This window comes from Castanea sativa, chromosome 6 (genome assembly GCF_040712315.1).
Source record: "Castanea sativa cultivar Marrone di Chiusa Pesio chromosome 6, ASM4071231v1".
NCBI classification, from domain to species: domain Eukaryota; kingdom Viridiplantae; phylum Streptophyta; class Magnoliopsida; order Fagales; family Fagaceae; genus Castanea; species Castanea sativa.
Genome location: NC_134018.1, coordinates 1,602,928 through 1,617,490, shown reverse-complemented (window position 1 = coordinate 1,617,490; position 14,563 = coordinate 1,602,928). Strand labels below are relative to the sequence as shown.

General features: G+C 31.0%; 1 protein-coding gene across 1 annotated transcript; it reads left to right on the top strand.

Moving 5' to 3' along the window:
* The first annotated feature begins 4,044 nt into the window (after positions 1-4,044).
* Positions 4,045-9,654, top strand: LOC142638132 (subtilisin-like protease SBT5.4). The gene is made up of 11 exons (XM_075812133.1): positions 4,045-4,128; positions 4,277-4,386; positions 4,498-4,595; positions 4,732-4,896; positions 6,431-6,539; positions 6,999-7,542; positions 7,940-8,037; positions 8,176-8,421; positions 8,526-8,640; positions 8,767-8,980; positions 9,107-9,654. The coding sequence occupies exons 1-11, from the start codon at positions 4,045-4,047 to the stop codon at positions 9,652-9,654; spliced, it is 2,331 nt and encodes a 776-aa protein (XP_075668248.1).
* The last annotated feature ends 4,909 nt before the right edge of the window (positions 9,655-14,563 follow it).

Here is a 14,563-nt window from a genome sequence, read left to right as displayed (position 1 = left end):
GATGACTCATAAAGTTGTGACTTCAGCATATTTCCATTAAAAACTTTTTTTTTTTTTTTGGGTGGGCCATTTGCTCCCTCTCAATCTCCTAAGCTTTGCCTATGAATACGATAGGATTTGAACCCTGTAACATCTACTCCTTGACAAATGACAAGTACTCATCATCATTAGGCTAAGAAGGATTCAAACTTAAAGTTTTTTTTAATGTTAACTTAAGTTTTTAATTACAAGAGATTTTACCTTTTTATTTTGTGGATAGAATACAATAGATTTTACCTATTAAATTAAACTAGAACCTATAGTTTCTCAAAAAAAAAAAAAAAAATACCGACATTTTATATTCTACTAGTCGTAGACCCGCGCGTTGAGCGGGGGAAAATATAATATGATTATTTTTTGTTGGATAATTATTAAATTAATATATTAGATTGTACATTATTAATAATTCAATATGTGTTATTTGAAATTATGTTTTAAATTAGAAATTTTTATAGTGTAACAAAATATATTTTGTGCCAAAGCCCTTATAAGCTGAATTGGCACTTCCCCATGCACAAAGTACTTGGGAGTCTAGGAGGAAAGGATTCGAGCTGCAGGACTAACAACATGTTGTAATTATCTCTCAAATATATATATATATTATAGTCAGGTATTATATATACTAATCGCTTACCCTTGCGTTGCACAGGAAAATTACTGAAAATGAAATCTAATGAATGCAAAGCAATTATGCAAAATACCATTTAAATTAAAAGACAAATATTAGTGAATGTTGTTATCCTTAACTGTTTGTGTTACATCTAGAGTTGCATATCTAAGTTACTATAATACTACTTGTAGCAACCGAAGCTCACTACATAAGTATATTATATGAGGCCAAAACTTATACTCCCTCCATCTCACTTTATTTGTCCTGTTTGAAAGGTCAAACTTTTTAAGGGAACATCATTTATTGTCTTGTTTACCTTATAAAAATGTATAAGTTTAAAAAACTACCCCTAAACAAATTATCAGCTTTTTTTTTAAAAAAAAAAAAAGAGTTATTCTTAATGAGGCAACTAAAAAGTTGCCCCAATTAGATTGATTTTTTAAAATATTAGTTAGTTTTCTTTTCAAATAGTTTTGAAAATAAAGTAGGGGTATAATAAGAACATTAGTAAAGTAATAACTTTTATTTTTAGAAACAAGACAATATTTTGAGACATCCAAAAATGGAATAGAGGACAAACAAAGTGGGACAGAGGGAGTAATATCTTCAAGCTCCCCTTAGCCTTACAGAGTGCCTAACAGAATTTCTTTTGTATTGAATTTGATTTCAGAGGACTTATTCAACATTATTTGAATTAAACCTCACAAATTAGAAATAAATAAATAACATTACTATATTGTAGCTGATTAATATACAAATAAACTACCAATTTCACATGATAAATCACTATTAGTAATTTAGAAAGAAAAAAATAACAGAGTCAAAGTTGTTACCCATTTAACCTAAAACTTTTCATATTCTAAAGTTGTCAAACACCTATTAACAAATAACTATTAATATAAAATATTTAGTAATTACTTCAATACTGTAAGTTGTTCATGCTGTAAAAAATTTGAGAGAATAACACAGCAAGCATATTAAACTCTTTCTTGCTTGGATCCTACAAAACAATATATATATATATATATATATATATAGCAATGGAGACAGAACATACCATTAAAGAGACAACCAATTACAATAGTGTTGGAGGCAAAGTAAAAGATTAAAAGAAAAAAACTGAAGAAGCAAGTTGTTTGGCTAGCAAACCAGCTAGTCAATTTATATCAAAAGACATAAAAATCTTACAATCAAATAGAATCCATAAGTAAATAAATACATGTGGTACAATCTTATAAATAAAAGGTTTGTCAAGATGATCAAGTTTGGCAATGAAGAAGACGCAACAACTGTTGATGAGGGTAATCTCTATCTTAAAGTTGTGATAATGATGAAGATGCAACAACTACTAATTATGCAGATCTAGCATAATCTTATTTTGATTCAACTACCAAAAAAATGACAATAATTACAATAAAAAGATTATATCAAAAAACAATCTTTCATGATATAGCCATGAGTACAATCAAAGCTAATAAAAGTCATTTTAAATCGATTTCAATGATGAAGGAGGGATTCACTTAAATGAGGAAACCAAGAAAAAAGGAGAAGTATCATGTTCTGAGTATAGTATTGAATTTTAAACTCTATAATTTAATTTGCTAACTACTAAAATACATTAGGAAATTGAATTTCTATAGGCACGCATTACATCATTCAATTGAATTTCTATAGGTACGGATACTACTAAAACTCTATCACTCAATTTTCTAACTACTAAAACTCTATCACATAGATACTACTAAAACTGTATCACATGTGTTACACAATATAAACCAAGAATGTTACCGTCTCAAACATTTATAAAAAAAAAATAAAAATAAAAATAAAAAAATAAAAAAAAACCCAAATCAATTTTAAACATAGAAACAAACAATCATATATCAATACAAATACCCTCTCTAAATACATAAAAACTCATATATGACCCACAAAACAAAAGAGGTAGTAACAAAATTTTAAAAAAAAAAAAACAATAATAATAAAAAAGAACAACACTATCAATCTAATCCTTACATTGAACTATTATGCAGGCAACCACCAGAATAGAGGTCAAGAGCAATTATGATTTAGATATACCTACACTAAATCATCCAACTTTTTAGTATTAATATAGTGTGAGGAAAGGAAGAGATGAAAATTTTAAATATTCAATTACTTGAAATTAAAAAGAAGAAAACAAAAGGTTGAAATCAATTTAAATAGCTTAATATAGTTAAACATTTGCATCAATGAATAGTACCGTTTGTAATGAATAGTAAACATGTGCATATATCTACCAAGTGTGCATTGGGCGTTGATGAAAGTTGCCAGCTTGTTTTACTATTTAGTTTTTTTTTGCTATTATTCATGGGTCCCACTGCATTTTTTGGTATAATTCATGGGTTCCATTGTACTATTTTAGCTCACTTTTACCTTTATTTATAGTACTTTCAGCAAAAAAATTTCAATTTCAGCAAAATAAGCGGATCCCAAAGAAACTCTCTAAATATAATGAATTATTCAATTTTAACAAATACTTAAAATTAGAAAGAATGAAATGAAAAGTTGAAATCAATTTAAGTAGCTGAATATTCAAATATTTGCATTTAAAACAAATGAATAGTAATGGAGTACATTAATAGGTTTGTCCATTAACTATATATAATTATTTAGATAAAATAAAATAAAAAATCATAAAGGAAATTTAATATAAAAAATTATAACGTAAATAGATGTTGAACAATAGAAGTATTGTAGATAAAGGTAAAAGTTAGCAGGTAGATGTACACAGATGTTGAACCAACCAGAGGCTCTTCAATGATGAAGTTCATAGTTGAAACCAACCCTTTGAACCTAGTTGTGAATTTGAATGATATGTTGAGTACCTCATATTTGCCGTAATCTAAATGTGGATAACCCGTTTGAATAATAGTTCAAAAATGCAGTAGGTAATACTGCAATAGGAGGTCAACTTGTTCCATTTTTAGCAACAGACACAAAATAAATTTTCTTTTCTCTTCCTACTCCATTTTGAGACCAAAGAATTAGACAACAAAACTCAGACACACTTTTTTCTTATTTTGAGAACACAAACACATCATTTCCAACAATGTAACAACTGTACGTGTCATTTTTGGACCCAAAAAAAAAAAAAAAAATTTGGTACTTGAATAAAATAGAATCGCAAAGCCACTGTATATAAATTGACTATATTCAATTGAAAGATTATCGTCTGGAAATGGCAAAGCCATGCTACTTTCCGTTATTGAAGGATAACCGATTATCTGTATCATCTAAAGACAGAGCAAAACAGAGTTATAAAAGCAGAAGAAAGCAGAGTCTCTTTACTATATCTATTCACAAAACTTTATTCTCTAGTTTTGTGAATAGAGAGAGTTGATAGGAAAAAAAAAATGGCCCTTTCTTTTCTCCCCTCACTTCTCTTATCCCTTGTTGTTTTCTTTCTGTTGCATACCACCACCAATGGCGCTAAAAAGGTAACAGCATTTTTGTTTTCATGAAAAGGTTTTGATATTTTATGCATGTGAATAAAATTTCAAGTTCTTAATGTATGCCATTACCAGTATTGATCTAGATTTCTATAACTGTTTCATCAATGGCCTTAATTTTTACATCTTGGTGCAGTCTTATGTTGTGTACATGGGAGCACATTCGCATCTACCTGATGTTTCATTGCAAGACCTTGACAGTGTGACGAATTCTCATTTAGACATGCTTGCATCATTCGTAGGAAGGTATAAAATTTGATAACAGGAGTCCTGTATAACTTATGTTCCTATCTTTTTTCTTTTTGGTCAATGTTGAATAAAAATGACAACTTTGTTATTTATAAATTTCTTGCACAGTACTGTGAAGGCAAAGGATGCAATCATTTACTCTTATACAAGACATATAAATGGTTTTGCTGCAATGCTTGATGAGAAAGAAGCAGCAGAGATTGCAAGTGAGGAATACAATCTAATTCAGTTCTCTGGATTTTTATATTGATGGCTCTGTTTTCCTCTGTTTCGGTCCCTGCTGCAAGCTAAATTTATGGCAGTTGGGACTATATCTGACAATGACTGTGTTTTCACTTGCAGAGGATCCAAAAGTAATATCAGTCTTCCCAAACCTACCAAGAAAACTGCACACAACCCGGTCATGGGAATTTCTTGGGCTTACTAAAAATGGAAAAATTCCTGTTTCATCAGCATGGAAAGCAGGGAGGTTTGGTGAAGATGTAGTCATTGGAACCCTTGACACCGGTGAGTCTTATATTCTCTTACTTCAAGATTGATTGCTTTTCCTTTAACAAAGTGAGAAGAAATATGAAAATGTTGCATGCATGTTTCTAGCCCAACTAACTTCTTTGTACAAGCTCTTAAAGCTGGCTGTAATGAAATCCATATGCTTTGTATTACTGCTTTGACATGAACATATTTGACTTGAAACTCTTTTTTTGTATTTGATCAATTATCAGGTCAATTTTGATATATTTCAAACCAACGTATGATGTTTCTTAGTTGATTTGACCAACCCAATTTTATATTTTTCAGATTGTGTGCTGATCTCATGTTACAAAAAAATGTATATTAGAGATTCATGGCATGTTTTTTTTTAACAACCCATAGTACCATATCTATATATTACTAAAAGTTGAAGCGTAGCATTTATTGTTGCTACGCTCCTGTTGAGCCACATTACCAGCCATGTCATTAATTTATTTTTTATATTTTCTTTTCTCTATTTAAACTTTTCTTCCCCCTACTTTCCCAAAAAAAAAAAAAAAACTTCTTCTCCCTATAAGTTCACAGACCCACTGTTACACTTCTTCCAACTTTTTCCTTTCTTTTTTACCTCTTTATCTCCCCACTACTTTACCATTATATTTCCTTCATTTTTTTAAAATATTTTGGACTCTTCTTCTACTCATTTTATTTAACATAAATTTGATATCGTTGTCCTATTCAATCCATATTTTTTTCACACAAAACTGTAAGTACTCTCTCTCTCTCTCTCTCTCTCTCGGTGAATTTTTGTCCTTTCTTATAACTCTAATTAAGGTTGTCGATGGTTTTTTTTTATATGTGTTTTGGCAATGTGTTTTTTTTAATATCCCATGAGAAAGTTTTCTCTTACCCTTTTATAGTTTTGGTTGAATTTTAGTTTGAGTTAACACCTAGGTTTTTGGGAAATAGGAATTTTAAGAGACATTTGAATAATAGATTTGAAATTTATATAGTTTAGTTGTATATTAAGCAAATATAATACACTATAATAGAACTTAAAAGAATATGGTGATCAACTTAAAATAAATATTATTCAAACATAAAAAATAATAATAATAAAATGATATATTTGTAGAGATAAAAAGTTAAAAAAAAATAATTATAGAAATCTTTTTTTAGAAAATAGACAATACTTGAAGTAATGGTTACTTTTTATATATTACACCTCATTACATTATATTTTTATTCCCACGCATCACGTGGGTCTGCGGCTAATATATATAAAATAAATATACCTTTTTGCATTATGGTTGTAATTCTCTCTCTCTATTAATTCCTCCATTGCTTAGGTCATCCACATTCACTTATTCTTATCTTTGCAACTTGATATTTGTTATCATTAACAATTTGCAAGTGTTAAGAGTCACCAAAGAAATAAATCTCAATTATCCATATATGCAATATGTTCACATGTATATATAAAAAATATTTGTGCAAATTTTCCCATGTTAATTGCCATTTTGTTTTGACATTTTATGGTGTACCCTCTTTTTCAATGGGATTGTGCTAGGTGCTTGGCCGGAATCAAAGAGCTTCCAAGATACGGGGTATGGTCCCATCCCAGCCAAATGGCGTGGCATCTGTCAACCTGGCTATAAAGATGGAGTTCGTTGCAACAGGTTTTTTTTTCCCCTCCACTCGTGCCAATTTTCTCTAACAAATTTTGAATAGGAAATACCTCATCCGATTGTGTGTATTGCCTTAATGAGTTCATATTGAAAAGAGTTTGTGATTACTACTATCAAGAAGCTTATGTTGATAACCAAAAAGAGACAGTTTCGATTTTAATAACAGAAATGAGTTCATATTAGCTTCATGGGAGTTATCATGTCTTAAATGCTTAAGTAAATTTTCGAAGCAAAGAATCACATGGAATGGCTAAATTTTCAAAGCAAAGAACCACGTGGAATGGCTTCTAATGCAATATGATTAGATAGACCCTCTAGTCTTTCTTGTTAACTCAATCTGGTATTTGCTTGTATTTCTACTAAGAAAGGATTCCTTATATGCTCTCTATTCTCATATGTTCACATTTGAATATGGCCCGGCTTCACCGTTTTTAATTGTTATGTATGCAGGAAGTTGATCGGAGTTCGGTACTTCAACAAAGGTTATGCTGCAGCATTCGGAGCTCCTCTTAATAAATCCCTTAACTCTGCTCGTGATGTGGAGGGCCATGGCACCCATACCTTATCTACCGCTGGTGGTAACTTTGTACCCCACACTAGTATTTTTAACATTGGCAATGGCACTGCATCAGGTGGATCACCAAGAGCCCGTGTGGCTGCCTACAAGGTCTGCTGGCCAGAAACCTTGTTCGCTGGTGGGTGCTATGATGCAGATATCATGGCTGCCGTTGATGCTGCAATAAGTGATGGTGTTGATGTGCTCTCAATGTCTATTGGTGGCACTGGTGGCTATGAATTTTTCACTGATGGGATATCGATAGGTTCCTTCCATGCTGTTAAGAATAATATTGCTGTGGTTTGCTCAGCTGGCAATGATGGACCAACTCTGCAGACTGTAACAAATGTGTCTCCATGGATTTTCACAGTTGGGGCTAGTACAACCGACAGGAATTTTGCTAACTATGTTTCTCTTGGCAACAAGAAGCAAATCACGGTATTGTGTATCTTATTTTTCACAGTCCATGTATAAAAATATTCAAGGGATTAATTTCAGTATGCATATAACATGTAAGTGAGTTGTGGCTAGCCAAGTTCTGAGCTGTTTGCTTATTCAGCTATGCCCTTACATTGAATCTGCAACAATTAGATGATTCTTAACACTAAGGTGTTTTGCCTTTGGCATTGCAGTTGGATAAGGTGGGAGTTCAATCCTACCATTTTCTTTTCCATATAATGCATATTCAAGAGAGCCTTATTGATAAACTAGTTCAGGAAAAACGAGGAATTTTTTAAAATTCTTCCAAATGCAACTTTTGACAAGAAATATATAAGTTATCTTTATTCATAACATGAAAAACAATTGTAGTGACATTCCTAATTTTCATTGGTAGGGAATTAGTGTTTCAGCTTCAGGCGTGCCAGGTGGAAAGTTCTATCCATTGATCAGTGCTGCAAATGCCAATATTGCAAACACATCCACCACATTAGCGTAAGCACAACCACTCCATGTCCTCAATCTAACGCAAATATAATTTTGTAATATCAATTGTATGATTACCTTTCTTCAATTCTCTACCATATAAAACTGAGTTTTTTTTTTTTTTTTTTTGCCAATCTTTCCTGGTAGTCTACTTTGTTATCCCGAAACTCTTGATCCCAAAAAGGTGAAAGGCAAGGTTGTGTTGTGTCTACGAGGGGAGAATGGAAGAATTGAAAAGGGCACTGAGTGTCTTAGGGCAGGTGCTGTAGGTATGATATTAGCTAATAATGTGACTGACGGGAATGATCTTGTAGCTGATCCTCATGTGCTACCTGCTTCACATATCAACTACACTGATGGCCAAATCATATTTGCTTACCTTAACAGAACCAAGTACTTATTTTTTTCACTTCTTACAGTCATTTTTGAACTAGTTAGACACAAGATTATTTTCTAACAAGTTATAATTGTTATGAATGGATATTTCATTGTAATAGGAACCCCACTGCTTCCATTACTGATGTAAAGACACTATTAGGAGTAAAGCCAGCACCATTTATGGCTGCATTCTCGTCTAGGGGACCCAATACCATTGAACCAACAATTCTCAAGGTCTGCTAAGCAATTCAATCTTCAACATTCTTCTATTTATTATTATTTTTTTTTTTTTTGCATTTGTTTCAAGTATACATCATGTGCAGATTCCCTTATGTGCTTAACTTTTTGTGTTAATTGCAGCCTGATATCACTGCACCAGGAGTGAGCATACTTGCTGCTTTCACCGAAGCAGTAAGTCCCACTGGATTAGATACTGACAAACGCATTTTTCCTTACTCTATACTCTCTGGCACTTCCATGTCATGTCCTCATGTTGCTGGCATTGTTGGCCTTCTCAAAACACGGTACCCTCACTGGAGTCCATCAGCTATCAAATCTGCAATCATGACTACAGGTAAACATTCTCTTTAAGTTCATATTGCAAATCCTTCATGCTGTGAAGTGTGAGTGTGAAGTCAGAGAATTGTCACACATTCTTGTTCACCACCTCTAATCTCTCCATTTCCATTTTCAATTCCAGCAAAAACCCGAGATAACACCAGAAAGCCAATTCTGGACTCATCTTCTGTCGAAGCGACACCATTGGCCTATGGTTCAGGACATGTGCGCCCAAACAGTGCAATGGACCCTGGACTCGTTTATGACGCTACCGCTGAAGATTACTTGAACTTCTTATGTGCTCGTGGCTACAATGATACCTTGATCCGATTATTTTCTCAGAAGCCTTATTCCTGTCCCGATACTTTCAGTATAGAGGACTTCAACTACCCTTCAATCGCAGTTCCTAACATCCAAGCACGCAAGGTGACTCTTACTAGAACAGTAACTAATGTTGGTTCTCCAGGCACATACAAAGTGCGTGTCAGGCAACCCTTTGCAGTTTTCGTCACTATTAAACCTAGTGTTTTGAGGTTCAAGAAAACTGGTGAAAAGAAGACCTTCCAGGTTATTTTTACGCCCGACTATTCCAAAATTGGCACTAAAGCCGGCTATGTATTTGGAGATATGATTTGGTCAGACGGCAAGCACTCAGTCAGGAGTCCTATTGCTGTGAACCTTGCTAGCTAGAAATAAAAAGTAGGTCCATTTTTCAGATGTTTTCATTTTCTAGAGCCTACGGTATTCTATGTTGAAAGAACAGAATTTGTCTTTCCTCTTGGACACAATAATTATGTAATCCTAGTTCTAGTTGAAATTGAAAACAGAAACATAAAGATGATTTGATTATTTGATTGCCTTCAGTATCTTATGCCTCTTTCTTGTTCCTTCAAATTGTATCACGGCGTGTAAACCCCAAAATGTTGGCTGATTGGAATAATATTCTCATTCATCATGATGACTCAAAAGTTGTGACTTCAGCATATATCCATTAATAAGTTAAATTTTGTTTTTTTGTTTTTTTTTTTTTTGGTGGGCCATTTGCTCCCTCTCAATCTCCTAGGCTTTGCCTATAAATACATTAGGATTTGAACCCTGTAACATCTACTCCTTGACAAATGACAAGTACTCGTCATCATTAGGCTAAGAAGGATTCAAACTTAAAATTTTTTTTTATGTTAACTTAAGTTTTTAATTACAATAGATTTTACCTTCTTTTTTTTATGGATAGAATACAATAAATTTTACATCTTAAATTAAACTTGAACCTACAGTTTCTCAAAAAAAAAAAAATACCCACATTTTATATTCTACTAGTCGTAGACCCACACATTGCGCGGGAAAATAGAATATAATTATTTTTTATTGGTTAATTATTGAATTAATATATTAGATTGTACATTATTAAAAATTCAATATGTGTTAGTTGAAATTATGTTTTAAAGTATAAATTTTTATAGTGTAACAAAATATTTTTTGTAGTCAGGTATTATATATACTGGCCGCGAACCTGCGCGTTGCACATGATAATTATTTTATGGTGGTTTTATTAATTTTTTATACAATTTAACTAATTTAATAAAGAGTAATGTATTTTGTAATTATATTTTTATTTATTTTAAGAATAATCATAAATGTAATATAGGAACAATCATAAATCATAAATTTAATAATTTTTGTCTTACTAAAATGAAAAAAAAATACAATTTTTCTCAAAAATTCAAAAGGCAAGGTAATGAAAATATTTATTTTTTAATAAAAGTTATTTACAACATTTTGTGAATCATTAAAAAGAATATAAAATTTGGAAATTATTCTTTTAGTTTTAAACAAACTTTCTCAAACTTATTTTTTCTGCCTACAACACAAAACACTGAAAAAAGTAACTAAAAAATAAAATAAAATAAACTTAAGTATGATTAATTGGACCAATTAGGAAAATAGTATGTTGTTTATAATTTACTTAGGTTATTTTCTTTGCAGAAATCGTAATTTCGTCCACCCAAAACATATTATCAAATAAAAAATTATTAGTAAAATCTAAGAAATAACTTTCTATATTTGCATTGTTATAAAATAATAATAATAATAATAATAATAATAATAATAATAATAATAATAATAATAATTAAAGTAAAATTGCGAAAGATAAAATTTGTTTCTCATCCAATAATTTTTGTTTAGCTAACTTTTGCTTTTCTCTAAATAAATGGCATTATAGAGTACTTTGTCCACCACAAATGATTAAAAAAAAAAAAAAATGATTAAAGTCTCATAGTTTAACATCTAAATTGAGCACTATAAAAATCATGCTATCAAATTACAATAACTACCAAATTAAATTATCCAAATCATGCTATGTAGTAGAATAATATTATATTTTTATATGTTATATTTAATCATTTATAATGCAATAAGATAACATTTAACAATCAAAGAGAGAAAAAAAAAACAATTAAAAAAAACAAAACTGAATCGCATTAACCTAAAGTAGATTAAAGAATATAAAAAATTATCAACCTAAAGCGAAGATATAAGAAAAATAAAAATAAAAATTCACCCAAAAATTTTGTGTGTGTGTGAGAGAGAGAGAGAGAGAGAACCTTTTTTTTGTAAGAGCAAACTATGCATAAAATGAAAGAGATAGTGACAAATTTATAGTAAGAGAGTGTGAATAAGAAGAGACAATAATAGAGAAAGATGAAAGAAAAGATGAAGAATGATATTAATGTAGAGGGTAGTGGAGAGATGAGAAGGTGAGGGAAGGAGAAAGGTTGGAGAAGTAGTGGGGAGATGAAAAGAAAAGGGAAAGAAAAAGCTTGGAGAAGTATAAATATAAAATAAAAATAAAAATAAGAAAATGGAAAGAAAAAAGATAATGATGTGGACGCTGACGTGGCTCAACGTGAGCACAGTAGTATTAAACGCTACGCTTCAGCTTTTAGTAACATATAGATATAGACTAGCCGCTAACCCGTGCGATGCACAAGAAAATTATTGAAAATGAAATCTAATGAATGCAAAGCAATTATGCAAAATTCCATTTAAATTAAAAGACAAATATTAGTGAATGTCGTTATCCTTAGCTGTTTGTGTTACATCTAGAGTTTCATATCTAATTTACTATAATACTACTTGTAGCAACCGAAGCTCACAATATAAGTATATTATATGAGGCCAAAACTTATAATATCTTCAATCTCCCCTTAGCCTTACAAAGTCCCTAACAAAATTTCTTTTGTATTGAATTTGATTTCAGAGTACTTATTCAACATCATTTGAATTAAACCTCACAAATTAGAAAAAATAAATAAATAAAATTGCAAAATTGTAGCTGATTAATATACAAATAAACTACCAATTTCACATGATAAATCACTATTAGTAATTTAGAAAGCAAAAATTAACAAAATTAAATTTGTTACCCATTTAACCTAAATCTTTTCATATTCTAAAGTTGTCAAACGCCTATTAACAAATAACTAGTAAGTTTCTCGTGCAATGCACAGATACTGTTGTAATGTTTTATGTAAATTTGTTTTTGGAAAATATTAGACATATTATAGTAGAAACTTCAGAGCATGTAGGTTTATTTTGTTGTCTACCATCAGTCGATCGTAAACCAATTAATTGCAAGCATACATTATGCATATCAAACTCCTTGAACCTTGTTATACGAAATGTTTAACTAAGGCGTTGACCCTGTGAAGCATCTTCAATAATATTTTAACTATAGTAGTGCTAAGGTTGCATAGTGATTCATGTCTAGGCAAAACAACAAACACACTTTGATATTGTCAAGGCTCTTGCGAACAGCCATACATGATACTTGACCTATAAATAAATATATAAAGCAAGTATCTTCAATGATGGTTGAGGTAAACATGATTCAACATATTTAACAATTTTTAAACTACCGCACACCTTTGGTGCAATAGTACTCCATAAGTATAAGTGCTTGTGAGGTGTGGGGGGTAAGGGTTGGGATTCAAGTCTCCAGGAAGAACCTTCACACACATATACACTTAGATTATGCTAGAGTAGAAAGTCTATCTTCTATATAAATAAAAAAAATAAAAAAAATTAACAAATGTGTACCAGTATAATATATTTAACAATTTTTTAATACCATTTTGAGTTTATATAGATTCTAGCCTAACCTTCAAACAATGGAGACACCACATAATTTTTTCTGCCCACTTAGTTCTTAATTTGTACTTTTGGGGTTCTATTGTTTCTTTCTTTGTTCTTATTTTTTACAATTGAGTTTCTATCATTTAGGAGGACATAAAATATGTGTAGATTGTGGTGATTATTTTAAAACTTTGCTACCAAATTATACTTAACCCCTCAATAGGTAAAAGAAAATTATTCACCTAAAAATAATAACTTATTTCTTACCCGAAGCTAATTTAATTTGTTTCACTCATGTCAATTATATAGGTTGCTACATCATACAATCAAATAAAAATTATAAATTTTCTGTCAAGCATTTTATCAAATACTATGGATTCAAAATAAAATATATGATTAGTCTTGGGCTCTTTGTACTTCAAATCCCACAAAAGTTTTGCCTCCATTGGTGCTTTGAATGTGACCCAATCCATAGAGATACATGTGTTTGTGCTCCGACTACATGTGGCTTGGAGGAGCTTGATTTATTGATTAGGCTTCTTCCTCATTGATCTTTCTACCTGCCCAACAAAACCAGATTATTTACTCAACCTGTCTTTGCCTTAAGGTCTAAGTATTACCCAATTCAACTAATATTCTTAATCACACCCTCATGTAACATATTTAATCACTCACCAAAAGTCAAATCATAAATTACAAAAATAGTGTGGCTCAATAAAAATCTCAACCAGTAAACAGTTTAAATGAAAAGAAACAAACCACCATCTAGTTCGATTATCAAAAACCCATTACCAAACAACAACAAAGAATGAACAAATTGAGTATTAGTATTTTGTACATCTTAGATACTAAAGAAGGGTTTGATAAATTAGGGGCTAGTGGCTTTTTCTCCGTAGGTTTAGTGACTTTAGTCCCTGACCAAAACAGGGTAAAGTTGAAGTTTCAATCTATCCAAGTCTATCTTCCCTTAAACATTGCAAACCGCAAACTCAATATCCCAAATAAAATTTTGAAAAAAAAAATTGAAAGAAAGAAACAAAGAGAGAGAGTTGGCAATATTTTTTTATTTACAAACACTAAGAAAGGAGCTTTTGTCCATGAACTCAAAGAGGAATTGTTGATCCATCAATATATAATTTTCAAAAGAAACAGGTACAATAGTGTGGGCTTAATTGAAAGGGGAAGTGAAAGAGTTTTTTGTTTTTGTTTTTGCTAGAAGAAGTGAAGAGTTAAGACTTAAGAGACATAGAAAGAACTAAAGAGTTAAGAAAGAGAATGAATGAAATTTAAAAAAATTAAGATGGGTTTTATCTCAACGGAAATTACTTGAAAAGTATAATATTATTGTAAAGGTGTAATAGTGCAAAGCTTGGTCTCACTTTGCCAGGTGCTTAAGAGACGTAGAAAGAACTGAAGAGTTAAGAAAGAGAATGAATGAAATTTAAAAAATTTAAGATGGGTTTGA